At 43.1% G+C, this 23,963-nt stretch overlaps 2 protein-coding genes across 5 annotated transcripts; one reads left to right on the forward strand and one right to left on the reverse strand.

Moving 5' to 3' along the window:
* Nucleotides 1–2,463: 2,463 nt before the first annotated feature.
* Nucleotides 2,464–3,513, reverse strand: LOC119876901 (translation initiation factor IF-2-like). Its single transcript, XM_038555064.1, has 3 exons — nt 3,505–3,513; nt 3,296–3,446; nt 2,464–3,215 (listed from the first exon to the last, which is right to left on the reverse strand). Exons 1-3 carry the CDS (start codon nt 3,511–3,513, stop codon nt 2,464–2,466), a joined length of 912 nt encoding a protein of 303 aa, XP_038410992.1.
* TBP (TATA-box binding protein) lies at nt 2,584–22,780 on the forward strand. Of its 4 annotated transcripts, none has more exons than XM_038555038.1 (8): nt 2,584–2,742; nt 5,082–5,287; nt 8,758–9,155; nt 12,034–12,121; nt 18,034–18,125; nt 19,748–19,915; nt 20,828–20,922; nt 22,019–22,780. In XM_038555038.1, exons 2-8 carry the CDS (start codon nt 5,234–5,236, stop codon nt 22,096–22,098), a joined length of 975 nt encoding a protein of 324 aa, XP_038410966.1. In that variant the 5' UTR covers nt 2,584–2,742; nt 5,082–5,233; the 3' UTR covers nt 22,099–22,780. The 4 variants fall into 4 exon arrangements, with proteins under 4 accessions (XP_038410966.1, XP_038410965.1, XP_038410968.1 ...); XM_038555037.1 differs by having other exon boundaries at nt 5,085–5,287; XM_038555040.1 differs by lacking the exon at nt 2,584–2,742 and adding an exon at nt 3,344–3,368 and having other exon boundaries at nt 5,085–5,287.
* Nucleotides 22,781–23,963: the final 1,183 nt, after the last annotated feature.

Below are 23,963 nucleotides of genomic sequence, written 5' to 3' on the forward strand. Positions count from 1 at the left end.
TCTCGCGCCTGTCGTTGCTCCTCTGGATAGCCGGGCGCCCCCTATTCCGAGGAGGCCGACTCGTTGTTTTTCCTAAGGACGGTTTTTCTTTCCTGAAGAATCGTTCGAATTCACGCCTGATGGACAAGGAATTTAAAGTCTGACCACACACAAAACAATTGACCGTGGATGGACCAGGATGGACCGTGGATGGGCCGTGAATGAACTGTGGATAAACCCTGGATGGACCAGGATGGACCGTGGATGGACCGTGATGGCCCATGAGTGGATTGTGGATAAACCCTGGATGGACCGGGATGGACCAGGATGGACCTGGATGGACCGGGATGGACCTGGATGGACCAAGATGGACCTGGATGGACCGGGATGGACCAGGATGGACCGAGATGGACCGTGATGGTCCATGAGTGGATTGTGGATAAACCCTGGATGGACCCTGGATGGACCAGAATGGACCTAGATGGACCGTGATGGACCGTGGATGGACCGTGATGGACCACGATGGACCAGGATGGACCGTGATGGACCACGATGGACCGTGATGGACCGTGATGGACCACGATGGACCTGGATGGACCGTGGATGGACCGTGGATGGACCGGGATGGACCGTGGATGGACTATGGTGGACCGTGGATGGACCGTGATGGACCGTGGATGGACTGGGATGGACTATGGTGGACCGTGGATGGACCGTGATGGACGATGGTGGACTGTGGATGGACTGTGGATGGACCGTGATGGACCGCGATGGACCGTGAATGGACTGTAGATAGACCCTGATGGGCCGTGGACGGACCGTGACCATCCGTGGATGGACTATGATGGATCTTGAGTGGACCTTGGCCATACCATGGATGGACTGCGGCCCGACCCTGAGTGGACCATGGCTGGGCCGTAAGTGGACCATGGATGGACCCTGAAGGACTGTGATGGACCCTGGATGGACTGTGGGAGATTTCCTCATGTTTCACCATCTTTTAATCTCCAGATGTGTTTATGCACTTCCTTATAGAAATATTATAATTTTAGGAGCTTAAAAATATCATCTCAAACAACAAGCAAAGAAGCAATTGGCTCCTATAGGATGGACTACCCGATAACATGTGTGTGATTTGGGGACCAGAAAAGATTTTTGAAAAGTACTTGTTTTAACAGTTTCCCCATGTTTTACTGTAAACAAAGGATAAAACAGGATTTTCATTATTGGTTATGGACAGAAAATCATACTTATTCTGAATCTGTTCTGTCCTGAATACAAATGGGTATAAAACATTCTTTATCCCTAAGGAGTTCACAACCTTACTGATATGTATAATAGAGTTGACCCTTGAACAACACAGGTTGGAACTGCACAGGTCCACTTACATGCAGATTTTTTCCCCAATAAATACAGTACTGTAAATGTATTTTATAATTTTAATTTTTTCTCCACCTCAATGATAATACAGCATATAATACATATAACATACACAATATGTGTCAATCGTCTGTTCACGATATCAGCAAAGCTTCCAGTCAACAAAAGGCTGAATGGAGTCAAAGGTTCTACGTGGATTTTCATCTCTGGGGAGGTTCGAGTTTCTAACCCCTGCATCGTTCAAGGGCTAACACTACGAAGGAAGTGGATTACTGTACAATATATGAATGTGCTTATATGGACCGTAGGGGAGACGGAGATACCCTGGGGTCCCACGCATGAGGACGTGAACAGAGTAAGAAAAAACTACTGATACCCTTGAAGCCACCTTGGCTCCCCCGGCCCATCTGGTATCCCTTACGCTTCGGCAAGCAGCCTTAGCCCACATGAGTAGCCTTTCTGTGTGTATCTGTGCCCCGTGCATGCTTTCCTGGGAGGAGCAGGGCACCTCCGACGGCAGGAAACAAACCAGACTCTCTTGCACAAGTCTGGCCCCTAAGGAACCAGACCCCGGTCCAATCCCGAGCACTGTGATGACGCTGGAGGCGGCACCAGGAGTCCGCACCTCATCAAGGAGTTAGGGACCGCTGCACTCCTACTCATTGGCTGCCCTAAACTCCCTTGGGAGCCCGGGGCCAGGCAGAAACCCTGGAGGTGGCCTCGGACCGGAGTCGGCCTCCTGCTGAAGCTCCCGTTCCTTTCCACTCTCTGCAGTATCGGCTTTCCCAGGGAGGGAGCCGAGCTTGGGGTTCCGTCCTAGTCTGCGGCACGGGTGAGAAGGCCGTGGCACAAGCCCAGCGGACCGCAGTCTAAGCCAGGCTGTTTTCCTCCTATCTTCGTGTCCGGGGCTCTCAGGCCCCGAGGGCGTCCCACGTGCCGGGCCCTCATCAATCTCGCAGCTTCTCGGAGGGCTCCTGCCATTCGCGTTCCATTCTCCCAGCGGAGGCGGGGAGCTCGGGGAGCTCGCCGAAGGTCACACGGCTGGACGGTTTAAAAAGTTAACGTTTGAACATCCCGATCTTGCCTCCCCGCAGCAGGGACCAATTAGGAAGAGCTCCGGCCGGGGCCTCCGCCGGCGCCTCCTCGCCCTTCCGCCCGGCGCTCGGGCGAACAGCGGAAGTGCCCGGGCGCCAACACTTCCCATGGCCGCCGCTCCGGCGTCCGTAGCCTGCTGAAGCCGAGGGCGGTCCTGGCGGAAGTGACATGATCAGCTCGCGCCCGGAGTTCAGTAGGGTCGGAAAGGGTCGCCGTGGCGGGCGCCTGGGCCGCCTGCGGCCGAACTTCGGTTTCGCGAGCCCGCGGGGGACCGTGCAGGGACCGCAGGTAACAGCCGCGGTCGCCTTCTCGTCGTCCGAGCGCCGGCGCGGAGGCGAGGCCTGCGGCGCGGCCGTGGGGCGACGGCGGGGCGCCGAGGGGCGCGCAGGCCGCGGGGGGTACGCGGCTCCTGCGCTCGTGCAGCGCCGCTCGGGCCGGTACCCGCCGCCCGCGTCGGCAGAGCTGGGGAGCCGCCCTGCTCGGGCGCGGGGCCGCCCCTCCGGCCCCTCCGGCTGCCCTGCCCGGCCCGCCGCACCGCGTCCTCCTGGGGTTCCCCGAGCGGGACTGCGGCGCGGGAGCCTCCGCTCTCGGTTTACCGCGGGCGCCGGGGGCCGCGCGGGCCTCACGGCTCCGTCCCCGGGCGCCCGACGTGGAGCAGCCCCCTCTGCAGGGCTCGTCTGGGCGCGGCCTGGCTGTGGGCTCCGCGGTCTTAAGGGGGCCCGCGGGGAGGGGCGGGGAGGGGCGGGCCGCGCAGCCCCCAGCTTCCGGGGAGTCTCCGGTACTGAGCGCTCCCAACCCCGCCCCCTTCCTTGTTGCCGCGGCCCGGGCGGCCCCTGCCTACTCGCTCGCGGTCGGCGCTCCCGGGTCGCAGGGCCGTGCTCCGCGCCTCTCCGCCTCCGGGACCGGAGCCCCCCGTGAGTCCCCGCTGCCCTGCCAGCCGCGGCGGGGGCTGCGCCGTCCTCCTCCGCCGGCCGCCGGGCAGGGCCGCCGCGCTGCGGGATCCCGCGCTCCCGGCACAGCGAAGTCGGATGCGAATGGCCTTGCTCTCACCGATTTCATGGTGTCAGCACTTCTATTATTACAGGAAAACACTTTTAAAAATACACTTTTCTTATATCTGACGTTTTCTGAAGCAGAGTGTTCTTTCTTCCTTTTTTTGGCCTTTTTCAGTGACGAGTATGTAGGGTGCGTAGTCTTTGGCTCCCTTGTCCTCCCAAAGCGACTGTCCGGTTCTCTCATTCGTCCAACAAACGACTGAGTGCTTGCTTTGTACAAGCTGGAAGGTCCTGCGTGCCTTTTGTGTACAGCTTGTAACTTTGAGACCAGCAGGCTCAATATGTGACAATACCTTAGTAGATGATGTTTAAACTGAAATCTAACGGGAGCTAACATTTATCCTGTGTTTACTAGGTGATAACTAGATTTTGTTCTTGATGTGTTAATCAGCCAGTCCCGTTTGATCCAGTTCTCACAGAACCCTCAGCAAGTTAAGGATCCATCGGAACTAAACTCAACAAACGGTCTTTAAGTAGTCACTTGGTTCTTTTGTCTAAAAGAAATAAAAAAATATGTAGCCAGTAAAGAGACGATGAGCTAATAAAGAAAGCTAGATAGAGTACAGTTCGTGTTTATGTGTTCTAAAGAAATCAAGTTATTACATGTATAAAAACGTGCTATTTATTTTTGGGTCTGTACAGCTTCTGTGTTCTATTAAAGCAGAATATCAGGGACACCTGGGTGGCTCAGTCGTTGAGTGTCTGCATTAGGCTCAGGGCATGATCCCAGGATCCAGGATCGACTTCCACATCAGGCTCCTTGCAAGGAGCCTGCTTCTCCCTCTGCCTGTGTCTCCTCTCTCTCTCTCTCTCTCATAACTAAATATATATATATATATATATATTTAGTTATTTATTTATTTACATAGGCCCCACTGGGATACAAACCAAATAAAATCTTAAAAAAAATAAACCAGAAGATCAGTAAATGATCACACTAAAGTGTATTGGATCCAATTCAGTATTTATTGAACTTATACCCAAGATGTTGTGGAGGATACAAAATATCAAATAGCACTGTGTATACTGTGCTCAATCAATATTTCTGCTCAGATATAAGTTTGCTTAGGAATTTGTTTTCTCTGAGTGTTTTTCCCCAAAAGTTTTTTTTTTTTTAAGATTTTATTTATTTATGAGAGACACAGAGAGAGCAAGGCAGAGACACAGGCAGAGGGAGAAGCAGGCTCCCTGCAGGGAGCCTGATGTGGGGCTTGATTCCCAGACCCCGGGGTCACGCCCTGAGCCGAAGGCAGATGCTCAACCGCTGAGCCACCCAGGTGCCCCTCCCCAAAAGTTTTTAATGTTGATTATGACACCTTAATTTGGAACATTCTTAAGAGTTTTTAAATTAAACATGTAATAAAGTAGTTTTTGTTCTATTGACAGTTTTACATGCAGTCACAGTACACACGAAAAGAATAGCATTTCAGCATTATAAGGTTAAAAGAAATATATTCCAAAATAGTTTCATTGTTTTTTTTTTTTTCTAGTTTGTGTGTTATCATGAAACTGGTTTATAAGACTCTACAGCTTGCCTGTATTTTTACATTAAACTTCAAATTTTTTTCAAAGCAGATTACTATTTCTTGGTGTGCATGAGGATAACGCAAACAGTTGAGGAAATCGCTAAGAAGCGTGTACTGGGGATGCTCTAGGAAAAGACTGAATGCCGAGGCAAGTTCCCGTGCAAAGGTATTTGATTTACCAAGAAGAGAGTGAACATCATGGATCAGAACAACAGCTTGCCGCCTTATGCTCAGGGCCTGGCCTCCCCTCAGGTAATACAGCTGGAGGGAGGGCATATATGGGAATCTGCATTGCTAGAGGTTGTAAAAAGGAAGGAAGGGGATTTAACCACGTATTGTTAAAAATGGATGTATATGTTTTTAAGCTTCTATTTTGTTGAGAAGTTCTATTAGACTTTGGTAGGCATGATAGTGTTAAATTCAGGGAGTTTATTTGGAAGTTAAAATATGTATTTGTTTATAATCTTACTCTTTCCATAAACATTTATGAAAGTGCTCCAGGTGATTATCGGGTCGTTGATTCTGAGAGTAAATCTCACCAAATTATTATTATTTTTTAAATATTTTATTTATTCATTTATTCATGAGAGACACACAGAGAGAGGCAGAGGGAGAAGCAGGCTCCATGTAGGGAGCCCGATGCAGGACTTGATCTCAGGTCTCCAGGATCATGCCCTGGGCCGAAGGCAGGTGCTCAACCACTGAGCCACCCTGGCATCACTTATTTTCTGGTTTTATCCTTTCTCTTTTATGTTTAAGGAGAAAACATATCTACTTATATTTTTTAAGATTTAATTGATTTTTTTGAGAGAGAGAGATAGAGGAGAGAGTGAGAGGAGGAAGAGAAAGAGAATCTTCCACAGAGTCTGCACTGAGTGCAGAGGCCAACATGGGGCTGGATCCTACGAACCAAGAATTGGATGCTCAACTGACTCACTCCCCCAGGCTCCCCAAAAGGTTAATTTTTTTAAAAAAGTAGATATATTATTTGCAGGGCACCTAGGTGGCTTAGACGGTTGGGTGTCTGACTCTTGGTTTTGGCTCAGGTCATGATCTCACTGGTTGTGGGATCAAGCCCTGTGTCAGCCTTTGCCCTCAGCTAGAAGTCTGCTTGGGATTCTCTCTCCCTCTCCCTCTCCCTCCACCTCTCCCACTTGTATGTGCACGTGCACTCTCTGTCTCTTTAATGAATAAATTTAAAAAATTCTTAATCTATAAGTCAATCAGAGAAAGATAATTATGTAATTTCACTCATGAAATTTAAGAAACAAAGCAGGAGGTTATAGGGGAAGGGAGGGAAACAAAATCAGGAAGATAAACTATAAGAGACTCTTAACGCTAGGAAACTGAGGGTCACTGGAGGGGAGGTGGGTGAGGGATGGGGTAACTGGGGGACAGGCATTGGGGAGGGCACTTGATGTAATAGCACTGGGTGATAAATGCAACTGATGAATCACTGGCCTCTACCTCTGAAACATAATACACTGTATGTTAATTAATTGAATTTAAATTAAAAAATGTAAAAAAAAAAATAACCTTTAGATAAAATTTTCATAAAATAAAAACACCCCTTTTAAGTGTGTTGATAATTGTATATACCTGTGTATACAATTGATCTGATCCTTAGCTAAAGATAGTTTTGCCTAGCCTAGAGTTTCAGACAAATGGAATTATATCAGTATGTGTTTTTTTGTGTGTGTCTGTGTTTTTTGCCCAGTTTAACACTTGTATGTCCACAGATGCCTTTATATTGTCAGGTAATGCTCCTTTGTGTGGCTGTATCACATTTTGTGTATCCATACATTAGGGGGAGTTTCTAGGTCAGGGCTGTTATGAATAAAGTTGCTGTAAACATTTGTGAACAGGCTGTGTGTCTACTGTTTCTGTCTCTCTTGGGTGAATACCTAGGAGAGGGATTGCTAGGCCATATGGTTAAGTATACGTTTCACTCTGAGAAATTGTTGAACCATGTTCTAGTTCTGCCAGCAGCATGTGAGAGTTTTGGTTGTTCCACATCCTCACTGATACTTGAGGTTTTAACTTTTAGCTATTCTAGTTGTTGCTTAATAGTATTTGTGATTTGAATTGGCATTTTCCTGATGACTAATGATTTTGAGCATCTTGTTAAGTGCTTTTTGGCCAATTGCTTGTCTTCATTTGTAGAATGTCCTTGGCATCGTTTGCCCATTTGTTTGTTGGCTTATTTGTCTTTTATTGTATTATAGTTGCTCTCATATATTGTGGATACAGGTGCTTTCTTAGGTATAGGTATTATATATGTTTTCTCTCAGTCTGTGGTGTGGCTTCCTTTATAATTTCCTTAATGGTGTCTTTCAAAGAGTAGAAGCTCTTACTTTTTTCTGAAGTCCATTTATCAGTTTACTTCATGATTAGTGCTTTGGTATCTTAAGAAATCTTGTCTTACCCAAAGTCTTAAGGATTTTCTCAACATAGTTTTATCTTTTACACGTATGTCTGTGATCCATTTTGAGTTCATCTGTTTATGTGACATAAAGAAAGGAAGACCTTTCAAAACCTTACTTTTTCAAAGTAATGTGACCTGAATGTCTATAGAGTGTTAGATGCCGTAGACTAACTCCTATACAGTTAGGGCTGCGGTATACATTTGATCCTCCTCCTCACATTCTTCCTGCCATCATGTTGGTGAAACAATTTAACAGAAATTCCTTAGACAGTTTTGGTTTATGCTTTCTGTCAAATAAAGTGGTAGAAGTGGGAAGGGATTGTGGCTCTCTTTTGGATCTTGCACCTATTTGAGGATCTACTGGACACTGTGGATTCCTTCAGGCAGAAATATTGGGTATAATTTTAAGAGGTTCACAAAACCACTGCAAGCTCTGCAGGCTCCATGAGCTCCATGGATTTTGTTGTTGAGTGAGGGCAGTGGACTGACTGGGTGTCCAGAAAACTTAGCCGTTGATCATGGCTTCTCTACTAGTGAGATCTGTGGTCTTAGGGAAGTCATTTAGCTTCTCCTGGTGTCAGTTTTCTTGTCCTTAATGTGGGAAGAACAGCATCTATTTTTCCTTCTTCCAAAGGGCTGTTTTGAGACTCGTAAGTTAGTAAATGTAACAGTGTCTGGAAAAGTTAAGTATTTGGAGAAGTAAATTGAGACTGTTCTGATAGATACATTGGATTTTCTTGATTTAAACTTTTTGGAGAGCAAATGATCCACCTTTTTGAATAGTATTCTCACAATTGTCATTATTGTTGTTAACACGGAGTGTTTTCCATGTGCTTGTCATTGCGTTGAATGAGTTAAGTGGCATCTCTAGGGTAAGCATGTGATTTATCACCCAACCTTGGACAGATAATAGTCACTGAGAGTGAATGGGCTGTATGCTAGGGTAGTAGTTTAAACATCGATGGGCAGTCACTCCAGTTATGTATTAGAACATTATTACTAACACTATTATTAGGGCTAAGCAACTTCCTCGTGTTTTCACATGTAGTAAGTAGCAGGGTTGGATTGCACACCCAGGTATAATCCCAAATACTAAGCTCTTACCTACCATGCTATGGTGAAGAAGAAAGTGGTGAAGAAGAAAGAACAGCAAATGCATTTCTGTTAAGGCATCATAACCCCATTTATATTCAGAAGGCATCTGTCCTTATACATCTCACCGCCTCTTCTATCACACAGGTGCAGAAACCACCCCATACCAGCTGGCCTGACTTACTGTTCTCCTGACTTTCCGCAGGGTGCCATGACTCCTGGAATCCCTATCTTCAGTCCAATGATGCCTTATGGCACAGGACTGACTCCACAGCCTATCCAGAACACCAACAGCCTTTCTCTTCTGGAGGAACAGCAGAGACAACAGCAGCAGCAGCAGCAGGCCCAGCAGCAGCAGGCCCAGCAGCAGCAGCAGCAACAGCAGGCCCAGCAGCAGGCTGTGACAGCAGTGCAGCAGTCGACATCCCAGCAGGCGACCCAGGGAGCCTCGGGCCAGACACCACAGCTCTTCCACTCACAGACTCTTACCACTGCACCCTTGCCGGGCACCACTCCCCTCTATCCTTCCCCCATGACCCCCATGACCCCTATTACCCCTGCCACACCAGCCTCTGAGAGCTCTGGGATCGTGCCGCAGCTACAGTGAGTACTTTGTGTTGTGTCTTCTCTCTCACCCTGGAAGTGTCCTTTGGACTGGGTGCTGCTGTTCTTTGTTTTCAACTAGATTGATTTATTTAAGGATTTAATACCATTAAGGATAGTAGTCATCGGGATCCCTGGGTGGCGCAGCGGTTTGGCGCCTGCCTTTGGCCCAGGGCGCGATCCTGGAGACCCGGGATCGAATCCCACATCAGGCTCCCAGTGCATGGAGCCTGCTTCTCCCTCTGTCTGTGTCTCTGCCTCTCTCTCTCTCTCTCTCTGTGACTGTCATAAATAAATTAAAAAAAAAAAAAAAAAAAAAAAAAAAAGGATAGTAGTCATCATATATCAAGTATGTATGTTCTCTCTCTCACTTTTACATGAGAAAGGGATACTAAGCTGCCTTAGTGAGTCAGTCCCTTCAGTAAAAGGCTCGCATAACATCTTCAGACCTGGTAGCTCATGTTTATAATCCTGGGCCAAATATATAAACACAAGCTACCAAATTGTTTTTATAGACATTTCCCTCTAGCTGATTTGCTGAACCAAGCATTTTGTAGTCTCCCTCCCTTGTGATGTTTTCAGTCTTTGGGAAGGGAAGATTAGTTACTTAGTCTTAGTTCATGGTGGTCCTTGTTTGTCTTCATTGGTTATTATGAGGGCTATATATAACTTTGAAGAGCTCTGTCCTTTCCACAAGTTGAAGATGTCTGTTCTTGTCCTAAATGGATTTTTCTACATAAATGAAATGGGTGCAGAGTGGATAGGGGTAGGAGAAAAATTCTTGAAAAAATACAAATATTCTCACATATGTGTCAATGAGAAGCCAGCCCACAGGAGGAAAAAGCAAGGCTTACAGAAGGATGGTCTTTTAGGCAGAAGCAGCACTAAAAGCACCATGAATCAAGGGGAGTGGGAAAATATCCCAATAAACCAGATTTTGGATACAAAAAACAAACAAACAAACAAAATGAAAACAAACTCTAACTCAAGATAGATAAAAGACTTAAGTATAAGATCCAAAGGAAAAGTCAGTGAAGAAAATATAGGACAAAAGCTTCACGACATTGAACTTGGCAATGTTTTCTTGGATGTGTCACCAAAGACACAGGTGACAACAGAAAATGCAGATAACCTGAACTACGCGAAAATTTTTATCAAGACACTGTTCACAGAGTAAAAATGCAACCCACAAGATGGAAGAAAATAGTTGCAAGTCATGTATCCAATAAAGGGTTATTATCTAGATATTTAGAGAACTACTAAAACCCAACAACAAAAAACAAACAGCCTGATTCCAAAATGGACAAAGGACTTGAATAGACATTTCTCCAGGGAAAATATGCGAATGGCCAATAACCACATGAAAGGATGCTCGACATCACTAAACATGTAAATGCAGATCAAAACTACAATGAGATACCACCTCATACTCATTAGGACAGCTGCCAAAAGCAGAATATAACAAGTTTTGGGGATACAGAGAAATTTGAACCCTATGTACTGTTTGTTAAAAAAAAAAGAAAAATGAGTATGCGTAGCAATTGTATGACTAAATTTGTGGTGGATGCACCACAACTTGATTCAGTTTGTAAGTAAAGACATGCTAAAGGCAAGTGTGTATATAAAATTGATTGAAAAGAAACAGTTTTTGTTTTTGTTTTTGTTTTTTAGATTTTATTTATTCATGAGAGAGAGAGGCAGAGACACAGGCAGAGGGAGAAGCAGGCTCCATGCCGGGAGCCCGACTTGGGACTCAATCCTGGGACTCCAGGATCACGCCCTGGGTGGAAGGCAGGTGCTAAACCGCGGAGCCACCCACGGATCCCTGGAAGGATGTAGAAATGAAAACAGTCATTGGGGGCAGCCCAGGTGGCTCAGCGGTTTAGCGCCACCTTCAGCCCAGGGTGTGATCTTGGAGACCCAGGATCGAGTCCCACATCGGGCTCCCTGCAAGGAGCCTACTTCTCACTCTGCCTGTGTCTCTGCCTCTCTACCTGTGTCTTTCATGAATAAATAAATAAAATATTAAAAAAAAAACAGTCATTGGGTTGATCATTCTAATTGGCCTTAATATTGTATATTAAAGTATGCAGCTATCTTCTTTCTTATCCAACCAAATTGTGAGCCATCAAGTTTTCAAAGTATTGCATTTTGACAGGATGGGAAAGAACCAAAAGCAGCAGTGAGCTAGAAACAATTGGAGATGTGTTCGCAATTTGGAATCAGTATTCACGGGACAGGGATGTTCCATGCTCATGCATGATGGTTAATGGGCAATCAGTTTCATTCAAAGGGCTAAGGCGTGGCTCTGGGGATAGATGGGGATAGATGGATGCAAACACTACCACTTTGGAACCATGATTACCTGGAGCAAGGTACTGCCCCATTTAAGCCTCAGCTTCTTCATCTGAAAGTGTGAATATTAATAGTTATTACTTCCTAGTGCATTGTTAAATATTAAGTAGGGTAACCTATGTGAAATGCTCATAAGGGTGTGTACTAAACAAGTAATAAATGTCAACAATTTTTAAAGATTTAAAATTTAAATTAATTGGGGATCCCTGGGTGGCGCAGTGGTTTGGCGCCGCCTTTGGCCCAGGGTGTGATCTTGGAGACCCGGGATCGAATCCCACGTCGGGCTCCTGGTGCATGGAGCCTGCTTCTCCCTCTGCCTGTGTCTCTGCCTCTCTCTCTCTCTCTGTGTGACTATAATAAATAAATAAAGAAAAAAATATATTTAAAAAATTTTTAAATTAGTTTAAATTAAACCAATGTAAATAAATTTGTTCTAGTAAAAGAATCAGATTTCTAGATAATATCAAACATCTCAACCTGTAAAAGTTAAATAAATAATGTTTTCTTTTCAAATTTTTTGCAGAAATATTGTATCTACAGTGAATCTTGGCTGTAAGCTTGACCTAAAGACCATTGCACTTCGTGCCCGAAATGCTGAATATAATCCCAAGGTCAGAGCAATTATAATGTATTTCAAACTATAATAATACAGGAATTTACTGGTAAAGGTCCTTAGAACAAAATGTTTGCGTCATGCTTAGGTTTGTTGATGCCAGCAAAATTTGTATCTTTTTTTTTATTGAGTAGCTACCATGTGAGAGACCCTAGAGTCAGGGCGGTCTGCATGCCATAAACTAAAATTTATTTGCCCGTTGTGATGGGATCCTGTGACATTAAAGAACAGAATATGTGGTATGATTCCGTTTATGTTTTTAAATCTATATAGAATGGAATGATATACTATCTGGATTTTACTTCAGAATAACCCAGTTGGAGATTTGGGGAAGGGTACTTGGGTGAAACAGGATTGGCCAGAAGTTAATAATAAATTAATAATAAATAATGAATCTCTTTTTGGAAACTTGGGCTGTTTTAGCATTGGCCCTTTTAACAAAGAAAAGCTTAATCAACAGAACTACGTATATGCTGTTATTAAGCACATCTAGATTTTGGTTTGGCTACTACTAGATCACATCTAAGTAAGAATTCAGCATCTTGCTGAATTTTTTCTTGTTGTAGTTTTTCTTGGCTTATGAAGTAGCCTTTTGAACTTCTCAAGTTAAATATCCTCACCAATATTCTTTTTTTTTCTTTTTTCTTTTTGTTTTTTTATAAATTTATTTTTTATTGGTGTTCAATTTGCCAACATATAGAATAACACCGAGTGCTCATCCCGTCAAGTGCCCCCCTCAGTGCCCGTCACCCAGTCACCCCCACCCCCCGCCCTCCTCCCCTTCCACCACCCCTAGTTCGTTTCCCAGAGTTAGGAGTCTCTCATGTTCTGTCTCCCTTTCTGATATTTCCCACTCATTTTTTCTCCTTTCCCCTTTATTCCCTTTCACTAATTTTTATATTCCCCAAATGAATGAGACCATATAATGTTTGTTCTTCTCCGATTGACTTATTTCACTCAGCATCATACCCTCCAGTTCCATCCACGTTGAAGCAAATGGTGGGTATTTGTTGTTTCTAATGGCTGAGGAATATTCCACTGTATACATAGACCACAGCTTCTTTTTTTTTTTTTAATAAATTTATTTTTTATTGGTGTTCAATTTGCCAACATACAGAATAACACCCGGTGCTCATCCCGTCAAGTGCCCCCCTCAGTGCCTGTCACCCATTCACCCCCACCCCTGCCCTCCTCCCCTTCCACCACCCTTAGTTCGTTTCCCATAGTTAGGAGTCTTTTTGTTCTGTCTCCCTTTCTGATATTTCCTACCCATTTCTTCTCCCTTCCCTTCTATTCCTTTTCACTATTATTTATATTCCCCAAATGAATGAGAACATATAATGTTTGTCCTTCTCCGATTGACTTATTTCACTCAGCATAATATCCTCCAGTTCCATCCACGTCGAAGCAAATCGTGGGTATTTGTCGTTTCTAATGGCTGAGGAATATTCCATTGTACACATAAACCACATCTTCTTTATCCATCATCTTTCGATGGACACCGAGGCTCCTTCCACAGTTTGGCTATTGTGGACATTGCTGCTAGAAACATCGGGGTGCAAGTGTCCCGGCTTTTCATTGCATCTGAGTCTTTGGGGTAAATCCCCAGCAGTGCAATTGCTGGGTCGTAGGGCAGGTCTATTTTTAACTCTTTGAGGAACCTCCACACAGTTTTCCAGAGTGGCTGCACCAGTTCACATTCCCACCCACAGTGCAGGAGGGTTCCCCTTCCTCCATATCCTTTCCAACATTTGTGGTTTCCTGCCTTGTTAATGTTCCCCATTCTCACTGGGGTGAGGTGGTATCTCATTGTGGTTTGGATTTGTATTTTGTATGGCCAGTGATGCAGAGCATTTTCTCATGTGCATGTTGGCCATGTCTGTGTCTTCCTCTGTCCTCACCAATATTCTTGTGAAGTTTGAATCTATGTACATATTTGTGTGTGTGTGTGTGTGTGTCTCTCTCTCTTTTTTTTTTTCTGGCCTTTTGTTTATACTCAACGTGTATATGCACATACCTGAGTATTAAAACTTGGAAGATGATTTTGAGTGACACCAAGCCATTTTGAGATATTAAATAAAACCAAGAGAAAGACAATGACTAAGTTTCTTCCTTCCTCCTCAGCCTGAAAACTATATCATTGTATTGTTAGTGGCACCTAAACCTAGTAAGAGCTGCTGTTTACGTGAGTTAGTGAAGCCATTTTCCCTAGAGTAGGCTGTAATCTTACAATTGATATTTTCTTCAGAAGTATGATTTCTCTAATAAGTCACTATGTTTAATGTTTTGGAGATATCCAAAGAAGATAGAAAATTCTTTTATTTTCCTCGTAACATAAACCCAAATCTTATTGACTATTAATATTTACTCATGAACCTCTACTAGTAAGATCGCAATTTTAGTAGATAATGAGCTGTTGTAATAATATTTTATAACAATATTTAGAAGTGGGGCCCCTGGGTGGTTCTGTCAGTTAATCATCTGCCTTCAGCTTGGGTAGTGATCCTGGCCGGGATCCTGGGATCAAGCCCCACATTGGGGTTCCCTGTTCAGCAGGGAGTCTGCTCCTCCCTCTCCATCTGCCCCTTCTCCCCACTTGTGCTCTCTCTCTCACTTGCTTTCTCTCTTTTAAGTATATAAATAAAACCTTAAAACAATATTTAGATGTTATATCAACATAAAGTATACCTTGATTATGTTAAATTTATGAATCATTATTGAAGGACTCATTCTAGGATGTATCAGCAATACAGAATGAGGCAGGTTCAGACATATTTTGATAGTTTATTAAAATTGTTTTTTTTAAGAGGGAGCAGTAAAGTAGTTGGGTTTAGATTGGAGCAGTATTTAACAGTCACACAGGAAGCAAAGTACTATGATAGATGTGTAGGGGTATGTTTAGCAGCTATAACGGAAGGGGTATGTTTAGCAGCTATAACTGATAGCTAAGTTGGATAAATAAATGTTAGCTGTGCATTGAGAAAATTGTTAAGTAATGGTCTTGGAGCAAGTTTCTAGCTCTCTAAAGCGTAACCTGTCTTTTATATACAGGCGAGGAAGCTGTAGCCTATACAGAACTGTCCAAAATAAAATATTGCTGTAATAACTGGCTAAGAACAAAAATGGCTTATTTAGCTACTGAGACTTTTTGGTCAGCTTGCTTGAGCTAATTAAAATATAGAGAACATCAAATATGGCTAATTATTTTAGAACCCCTCCTTTTTTATGGTAAGAGAATAAATCTTTATGGTTACCCAGTGGCCTTTTGGGAAATTACCAAGACACCTCGATGTAAAAACAGTTCTTATTTTTTTGGAGTTTAAGAAAGAGAAAAAGGGGCAGCCTGGGTGGCTCAGTGGTTTACCGCCTGCCTTTGGCCCAGGGCATGATCCTGGAGACCTGGGATCGAGCCCGTGTCGGGCTCCCTGCATGGAGCCTGCTTTTCCCTCTGCCTGTGTGTCTCTGCCTCTCTCTCTCTCTCTCTCTTATGAATAAATAATATCTTTAAAAAAGAGAGAGAGAAAGAAAGGAGAAGTCAGAACTGTTTAACTGTTTTCATCATATAAAGCATTTTATCTTTGACTTTGAAATGTAATATCAGCATATTGAATAAAATGATACATATATAATGTTGAATTTGTGGTAATAATAAAATAACAATTTCGTTAATAAGATACTGTATATATTACCTGTTGTGCCTGGTATAGTCTCAACCATTTATATTTGTTACTGTCTTTAGCCAAAGCAATCCAATGTGGTTGTGTACAGACACAAGGAAAACTAGAAGGCAGATAACTGAGAAATATGTCTCTCCATCAGTGCAGATACACATATCCCTTCTATAATTGTCTAAAGTGGTAAAATAAACATATATGTCGACATTCTTCCATCAAGAAATTAAAGTTATTACACAGCATATTAAAAAGAAAGTAAATGCCAAATAAAAACTGTTCTTGACCAGTGTTTTTATTTTTTCTTAAGAAATTATCTATATATTAAAAAATTTTTTTTTAATTTTTTAATTTTTTTTTTAAATTTTTTTTTTATGATAGTCACACACACACACACAGAGAGATAGAGGCAGAGACACAGGCAGAGGGAGAAGCAGGCTCCATGCACTGGGAGCCCGACGTGGGATTCGATCCCAGGTCTCCAGGATCGCGCCCTGGGCCAAAGGCAGGCGCCAAACCGCTGCGCCACCCAGGGATCCCTATATTAAAATTTTTTTAAGTATTTGTCTAAGATCCCAAGGTAACTAAGGTCTGGAAGTGACCATTTATCCGTTGGCAAGCCTGTATAATGTGTAGCATTAGAAATAATTAATCTTTCATCTATCATTTTATTTGCTTTGAATACATGCTTTTACAATTTTATAATCCTCAGTGAAATGATACCATTTGATCAATAAAACCAGTAGAGGGAATTTAGGGAATGCTTTTCTTGGTACTTGTGTAAACTGGAATATAGGGCTAGCATTTTTGCACGATGGTGAAATCTGAGGGAAGACATAGAGCAGTTTTATTTTATTTTCTTTTAAGATTTTGTTTATTTATTCATGAGAGACAGAGAAAGAGAGAGAAGCAGAGACACAGGCAGAGGGAGAAGCAGGCTCCTTGCAGGGAAGCCCGACTGGGACTCGATCCCAGGTCCCCAGGGTCATGCCCCAGGCTGAAGGTGGAGCTAAACCGCTGAGCCACCTGGGCTGCCCCATAGAGCAGTTTTAAAACTAAAATTGTTAAAGCAGTCTAATTTGTTAAAGAGTCATCTTGATTAGAAATACATGAATTTTTTTCTTATGTCATTACAGATACTAAAATTTTTAGAGTTATTTGAAAGCAAATTTTTGCTCTTATCATGTAAGCTAGTAACGGAGGCCATTAATTCAATCCATGGCTAAAATATGTTCCCCTTCAGTTACAATGTTAGCAATAAAAACATTCCTAAAACTTAAAAAGTAGAGGGGCACCTGGGTGGTTCAGTTGGTTAAATGTCCGCCTTCAGCTCTGGTCATGATCTCAGGTCCTGGGATTGAGCCCTGTGTTTGGCTCCCTGCTCAGTTGGGAGTCTGCTTTTCCCTCTCCCCCTGCCTCCTGCCCTGGGCTCTTGCTCTTGCTTGCTCTCTCTCTCTCTCTCTCAAATAAATATAAAATCTTAAAAAAAAAAAAAAAAAAAAAACACAAAACTTAAAAAGTAGAAATTAAAGATAAAAACTTTGATTTTTTTTTCCTAATTTGCAATTTTGTGTACTTTAACACTGTTTCTAAGGCCGTTTCACTACATGTTGGTATGGTTGTAATATGATTTACTACCGCTGGGGGTAGAAAAGGTTTATCAATCTATTTGCTAAAAAAATCATTAAAAGAACAGTTACAGTTTTAGAGGCTAGCAAATATAAGTAGAAACAGACACTGGTATTTATTAAGGATGTAATTGAAGTAAAATGTTTGCAAATATTATTATTATTTTTTTAAGAGGGAGGGGCAGAGGGAGAGGCAGAGGGAGAGGGAGAGAGAGAACCCCAGGCAGGCTCCACACCCATCACGAAGCTTGATGCGGGGCTCTATCCCACAACCCCGAGATCGTGACCTGAGCTGAAACCAAGAGTTGGACACTTAACTGAGTCACCCAGGCACCCCGTAAATATTATTTTTTGTTGCAATGTCTGTGAAAGAATACATAGATCTAGGTTCAGCTTACTCAGTAGTCACTGTTGATTCTGCTCCCTGTGCAGAAGCACACGTGCTGCATGGTGATGTAAGTGAATCCTGTCTAGGAGCGTCTGTCAGATATGAGACCTCTGTATGTAGCTGGCCCTTCTTATCAGTTGTGATGTTCTTTGTCATTTTCTTGTTCTCCTAAAAGAAATCAGTCTGGCATGACCTCATTAATGATTGTCTCTGACCATTTTAGCGATTTGCTGCTGTAATCATGAGAATAAGAGAGCCCCGAACCACTGCACTGATTTTCAGTTCTGGGAAGATGGTGTGTACGGGAGCCAAGAGGTAGGTTTAAAGAGTTTATTCTCTAGGTCATACAGTACCACGATATTCAGTTGCATTTTATGTGTATTTGACAAAATGTAACATCCAAACTATTATTAAGGATCCCTTTATGTAAAAAGTTTTATATATAACACAGATTCCTCCCCGAGTGAACAAAGAATTGGTCAGGAATCACAAAATTTTAGAGCTAATGGTGTGAGAGTGTATATATAGATCTGCAGCGGGGCAGCACCATGTGTGTTGTCACAGATCACTGCTGCCTCTTGTAAATAGTCTGCCTCATGAGGGTTGGGGTTATGCAGGTCTTAAGGAGTGTACCCTTTTCATAAAATGCTCTTGTCTATATTCTGTGTCTGTTTGGAGCGATCCTATTTATGAAGGTTAACACTTTGGGGCCTTGACTGTAAACTTTGTCTAATAGACTCTGCGTAATTGGTAGAAGGCAAAGGTCTGGGAAAGATTAGTTACATCAGGGGCACCTGGGTGGCTCAGTGGTTGAGGGCCTCCCTTTGGCTCAGGGTGTGAACCCAGGGTCCTGGGATCGAGTCCCACATCGCCTGAAGGGAGCCTGCTTCTCCCTCTGTGTCTGACTCTCTGTCTCTCATGAATAAAAAAAAAGTGGCGGGGGGGGGGGATTAGTTACATCAGCTTCATAAAGTTTGAACAAATTAAGTAAATTAAACTTTAAAATAAAAGATACTTAATATAAGACTTGGAGTTGTTCACTCACAGAAGGGGCTGTGGATGCTTTTGCTTATTTAATGAAGGGAAGGCTATTGGTGTGGACATTGGGATTCATGGTCTCTGAGTTTTTTCAGAAGGCAAGACATGGGTTTATCCCCCAGCTTTCACAGAAGTCTTCATGTAGGGGACTTGCTTGTTTTCCCTGGATAAGTATCAAAAACTTGGGGTTTATCGATAAATGCTGGTTGGTTTTATCTTTCCTAGACATGTTTTTCATGTGTACTGTTTAGCTTTCTTTATCCATTTGCTACACATTGAGTAGTCTGTATCTAGTTGCATCATTATTTTATTAAGATAGGGAACTAGAAATAAATTTATTTTCCTCAAGGAAAAGAAAGCATCTCATGTATGTATGCTTAATTTTTGTCATTCCTGACCCCTACACTTGAGTCTTTTGCTCAGGATGGTATTATTGCTTTTATTTTGCTTTTCCTGACTAAGTTCTACATTAGTAAGCCATAGGTTTATCCAGCAGATGTGTTATAAGAATGGATAATGAGTAGAATTAGTGCATGCATTAGTCAAGTCTAAATCCTATCAATATTTTCCTATCAAAATGAAGTTGTTAATTTTCATTTTAGGAATATATAGGTTATAAAATACAGTAATAGTAATGATAGTGCTGATGAGATACTCCACATCTGTAAAACCTGGGTGTATTAGTAATTTGGTGTAGGCCTGCAGTTTTCTCTCAAGGACACAGGAGTACTTTATGATAAAATTGTTAATGTCTGTTGTTCTCTTACTGGAAGTGGGGGTGACATTTTGCCTTTTTTGAAAAAATAACTTTTCTAGTTTGGACTTCTTATAAGTTACTCATTTAAATAATTATTTTAGGTGGCTTTGACTGTAACTATCTCACTTTTTCCTTTTCCTAGTGAAGAACAGTCTAGACTGGCAGCGAGGAAATATGCCAGAGTTGTACAGAAGTTAGGTTTTCCAGCTAAGTTCTTGGACTTCAAGATTCAGAACATGGTGGGGAGCTGTGATGTGAAGTTCCCTATAAGGTTAGAAGGCCTTGTGCTGACCCACCAACAGTTTAGCAGGTGAGTCTGAAATGTATTACCTGTGGCAACAGTTCATTTACAATCTGTGTAAACCTAGTTCATAACATATGCAAAACAGTATGTAAGCACAAATGATATAGCAATAGATGTATTTAATGTTGAAGTTTCTTCCTAATGTCTTGGAAAATGTATTATTCTCACCATTCTCCTACTTCCCATTTCATTTATTGACATCTATAACTCCCCTTGACTGGGATGAAATTGATTCCCTATTATTTTATTGCTCAATAAGTGCATTTTAAATGCATGAATTAAATCCACAAGCTCTTATATCAATTTTTGTTCCTAGTTGTTTGAATTGTTTTTTTCTAGTGAACATTATATGAGCTCTGCCAGCAAAGTATAAACTTGAGTGAAATGAATCTTCTTTCTTCTTATTTTCCCTGCCACTTACAAGGCCACTGTCCACCGCTCCAGCCTCTCTGCTCCTGCCCCTCTTGGACCAGGTTTTGTACATCCCTCTTGTTCACTTCTCACCTAGGAAACTTCCACTCACATTTCCGATATCCACCCAAGTGTCCCTTTGTCAGAGAAGCCTGTCATGCATTTCCCACTAGGGTAATTACACATGTCGTAACTGGTTTCCGTCTATCTGAACTGGGAAAATGAGGCTGCTGGGATTCCAATCGGACATGCCACTCATGACCCTTGATAAGGGTCAGACACTGCAGAGCATAAATCTAAAGGTCTTGTTCTCATGTGAGAAAATCCAGTCTCATTAGAAACACAGTTTGTTGGTCTTCAGGTACTGACGATAGATCACCCTCACTGGCCTTTAGTTTTCTCTCCTTTGGGTTGACCTCCCAGTGAGTCTGCGGTTCGGTTAGTAGTATTTTACCTAAAGCACGGGTAGCTTTTGATTTCTAAACTGTTTGTGCCATTCCCTTCTAGTTACGAGCCAGAGTTATTTCCTGGTTTAATCTACAGGATGATCAAACCCAGAATTGTTCTTCTTATTTTCGTTTCTGGAAAAGTTGTACTAACAGGTAAGTTATAACAGGAAGTAGTGTCCAAAGGTTTGAAAGAGTTTCACGAACAGATTCTTCTCAGTGCTGAGAAGTAATTTCCCAGAGTGGGGACAGTTGGATAGTATGCGGTGTAGATGCCATTGACCCTCTCTCCTCCACTGTGTAGCACTAGTGAGAAACATACCATCCGGGGGTGGGGGTTGAGAGCAGGGAAATGAGACCACAGCAAGACCCCCCAGTGGGGAGAGCAGGGAAGGTGGCCTTGACATTGGCTGAGAGGTGGCATTTTGAGTTGGAAATGCTCCTGTAAAGCTTTGGGATTTGTCAGCAGTGCCACTTGGAAACAAGTGGGGAAGGTTCAGAAGAGCTTGCTTGAAGGCAAGTGGGGGAATATGATGTGGTGTTCCTTCTGCGCTGCGTAGGTCACAAACTGCTCAGGTCAGAAGCTGATGCAGGGACCAAGATGGGTCACTTGTGGCAAACTGCAGAGGGAGCTGGAGTCACCCAGGGCACTGTTTTTGTGGTTAAAAAAAGCTATTTTAAGAACTTTTTCCTGGGGGCACCTGGGTAGCTCAGTGATTGAGCATCTGCTTTCAGCTCAGGTTGTGATCCCGGGGTCCTGGGATCAAGTCCTGCATTGGGCTCCCTGCAGGGAGCCTGCTTCTCCCTCTGCCTATGTCTCTGCCTCTCATGAATAAATGAATGAATGAATAATTTAATTTTTAAAAAAGAGAACATACTATAAAAACAAAAACAGGTTTGTGATAAGGGATTCCCTCATTATGTTTGAATGCCTGTAGCTATTAGTCTAACTGGTAATGGAGAGAACTGTGCTTATGGTTTTTTTTTTTTTTTTTTTAGATTTTTAAATTATTTATTCATAAGAGACATGGGGGGGCGGGGCAGAGACACAGGCAGAGGGAGAAGCAGGCTTTGTGCAGGGAGCCTGACACGGCACTCGATCCCGGGTCTCCAGGATCACGCCCTGGGCTGAAGGCGGCACTAAACCGTTGAGCCACCGGGCTGCCCTATGGTTTTGTTTTAAAGTAATTTTACCTCTTTAACACATTAAGAAAAGCTATTTCTGACTCTCTCCTCCGACTTGTCTTCATAGGTGCTAAAGTCAGAGCAGAAATTTATGAAGCATTTGAAAACATCTACCCTATTCTAAAGGGCTTCAGGAAGACAACGTAATGGCTGTGCATCCTCCTGCCTCTGCACCCACTTGTTTTTAAAACAAATCAGTTTTGGTACATTTAAATGGTGGTGGTGTGGATGGCCCCAATTTGGTGAGAAAATGGATGTTCTGTGGGTTGTAGCACCTGGTGAAGCTCTCCAGCACGTGTTCCCCATGGGGATGCCGGGAAGTGGTCTTCCTTCTGCGTAGAGAACACCGCAGTGTTATGTAAGTCGCCCGTACTGTGCTGCTCTTTGGGCAGCGCTGCCCAGTTATTTATATTTAGGTTTTAAAGACACACTGCTGTCAACAAGTTGGTTTGAGGTACAAAACTTCAAGTGTTAAAGCCACCTCTACAGTTGATTGGACTTTTTCTTTTGTTTAATTTCTTCCCCATAAACCACAGTTTTTATATTTCTACCAGAAAAGTAAAAATCTTTTTTAAAAGTGTTGTTTTTCTAATTCGTGACTCTTAGGGGTTATTTTTGTGCCAGACACATTCCGCCTTTTCAGTATTGCAGGACAGAGTGGCCGTATTAATGGGAACGAATGCTGTACATATTTTTCTTCCTCAGAGTACTCTGTACAATAAATGCTGTTTATAAAAGTGTTAGCTTGATGTTATAAATGACACCTTGTAAGATTCATGTGATCATAACTGTTAAAGTTGTATTTTAGATATAATTGCCTGAAACCGTTTCAGTGTGTGCTTGCTTGCTGTTTGTTTCAATCAATGTTTCATTGTATGTCACGGTGACAGCAGATGAACCACCTGCAAACGAAAGGTTGCTCCTGAAACACAAACTTGCTACGTTCCGTATCTGGAGTACCGCCTGTTCCCAGATACGCTGCCTGCAATTCTCACAAAACCCGTGATCAGGTTTGTTCCCTGTTTGGTGCGGAGACTCAGGCCTGAGCTGTGGGATTTGCCCCAGGGCGCAGAGCCAGCGCGCTCGTGTCCTCCAGTGTCCTCGCTGGGCTTCGTGTACAGCTGGGGGAGGGGTTTTTCTTATGACTGTTACCTGGAAATATGTAAGTTCTTGGGTTTATTGTTTGGGCTACTGTGTCAAAGTGTATCTTCAGGCAGTTCAGAGGCACATAGAATCATTATCAGGATCCTAACTCTCTCTCTTCTGCCGACTTCCCCCGGGGCTCCCAGGCCCCTTCTGTGCATATTCTGCCCTTTGGGGCAGCGTTTGAGCCCATATTTAGAAAATACTAAAGCATATATTATTTTTATAGCTTTGCTTTTTTTCGGTCAGTATGTCCTGGAATCTGATAGCATCACAGACGTACGGCTTCCTCTCCCACATTCCGTGATCATTGGTAGCATCGTAAACCGTGCCATAGGAGGCCCTTGCTCACCTGCTTGTGGTTCAGGGCAGTATTTGTGTAGGGGACGTGCCTAGTGGAGGAGGCCCTGCCGTCCATCAGTCTAATATTCTCTCCTCTATCCAAGAAGTGTTTTTCCACGTGTAGATCTTCTCTTAGATTCTTTAGTAGTTTATAATGTTTTCGTATAGGGCTTCTGCGTTTCATAAAAGTTAATTCCTAAGTATTCTATGGTCCCTTTTGTTCATGTAATATTTCATTACATTTCAGTTCTCGGTGACATAAGTCTTTTAGTCCCAATGACTATTGAATTCAAAAGCTTTTCCCTGTGGAATACAGCACACACAGAAAACCGTAGTTTTTGAATTTTGAATTCTGAATTTGAATTGGATGAGTCGCTATGAACTCATGAGGTAGTCAGTAGACATCCCTGTAACCAGCACTCACAACTTTGTCCGTGTCCCGGGGGCTCCTCTTTCTGTTCCAGTCCAGCCTGTACAACACCCGCTCCCCCTCCCCCACAACAGCCATGGTCTTGTATAGTCATTAC

This window comes from Canis lupus, chromosome 12 (assembly GCF_011100685.1).
Source record: "Canis lupus familiaris isolate Mischka breed German Shepherd chromosome 12, alternate assembly UU_Cfam_GSD_1.0, whole genome shotgun sequence".
NCBI lineage: Eukaryota > Metazoa > Chordata > Mammalia > Carnivora > Canidae > Canis > Canis lupus.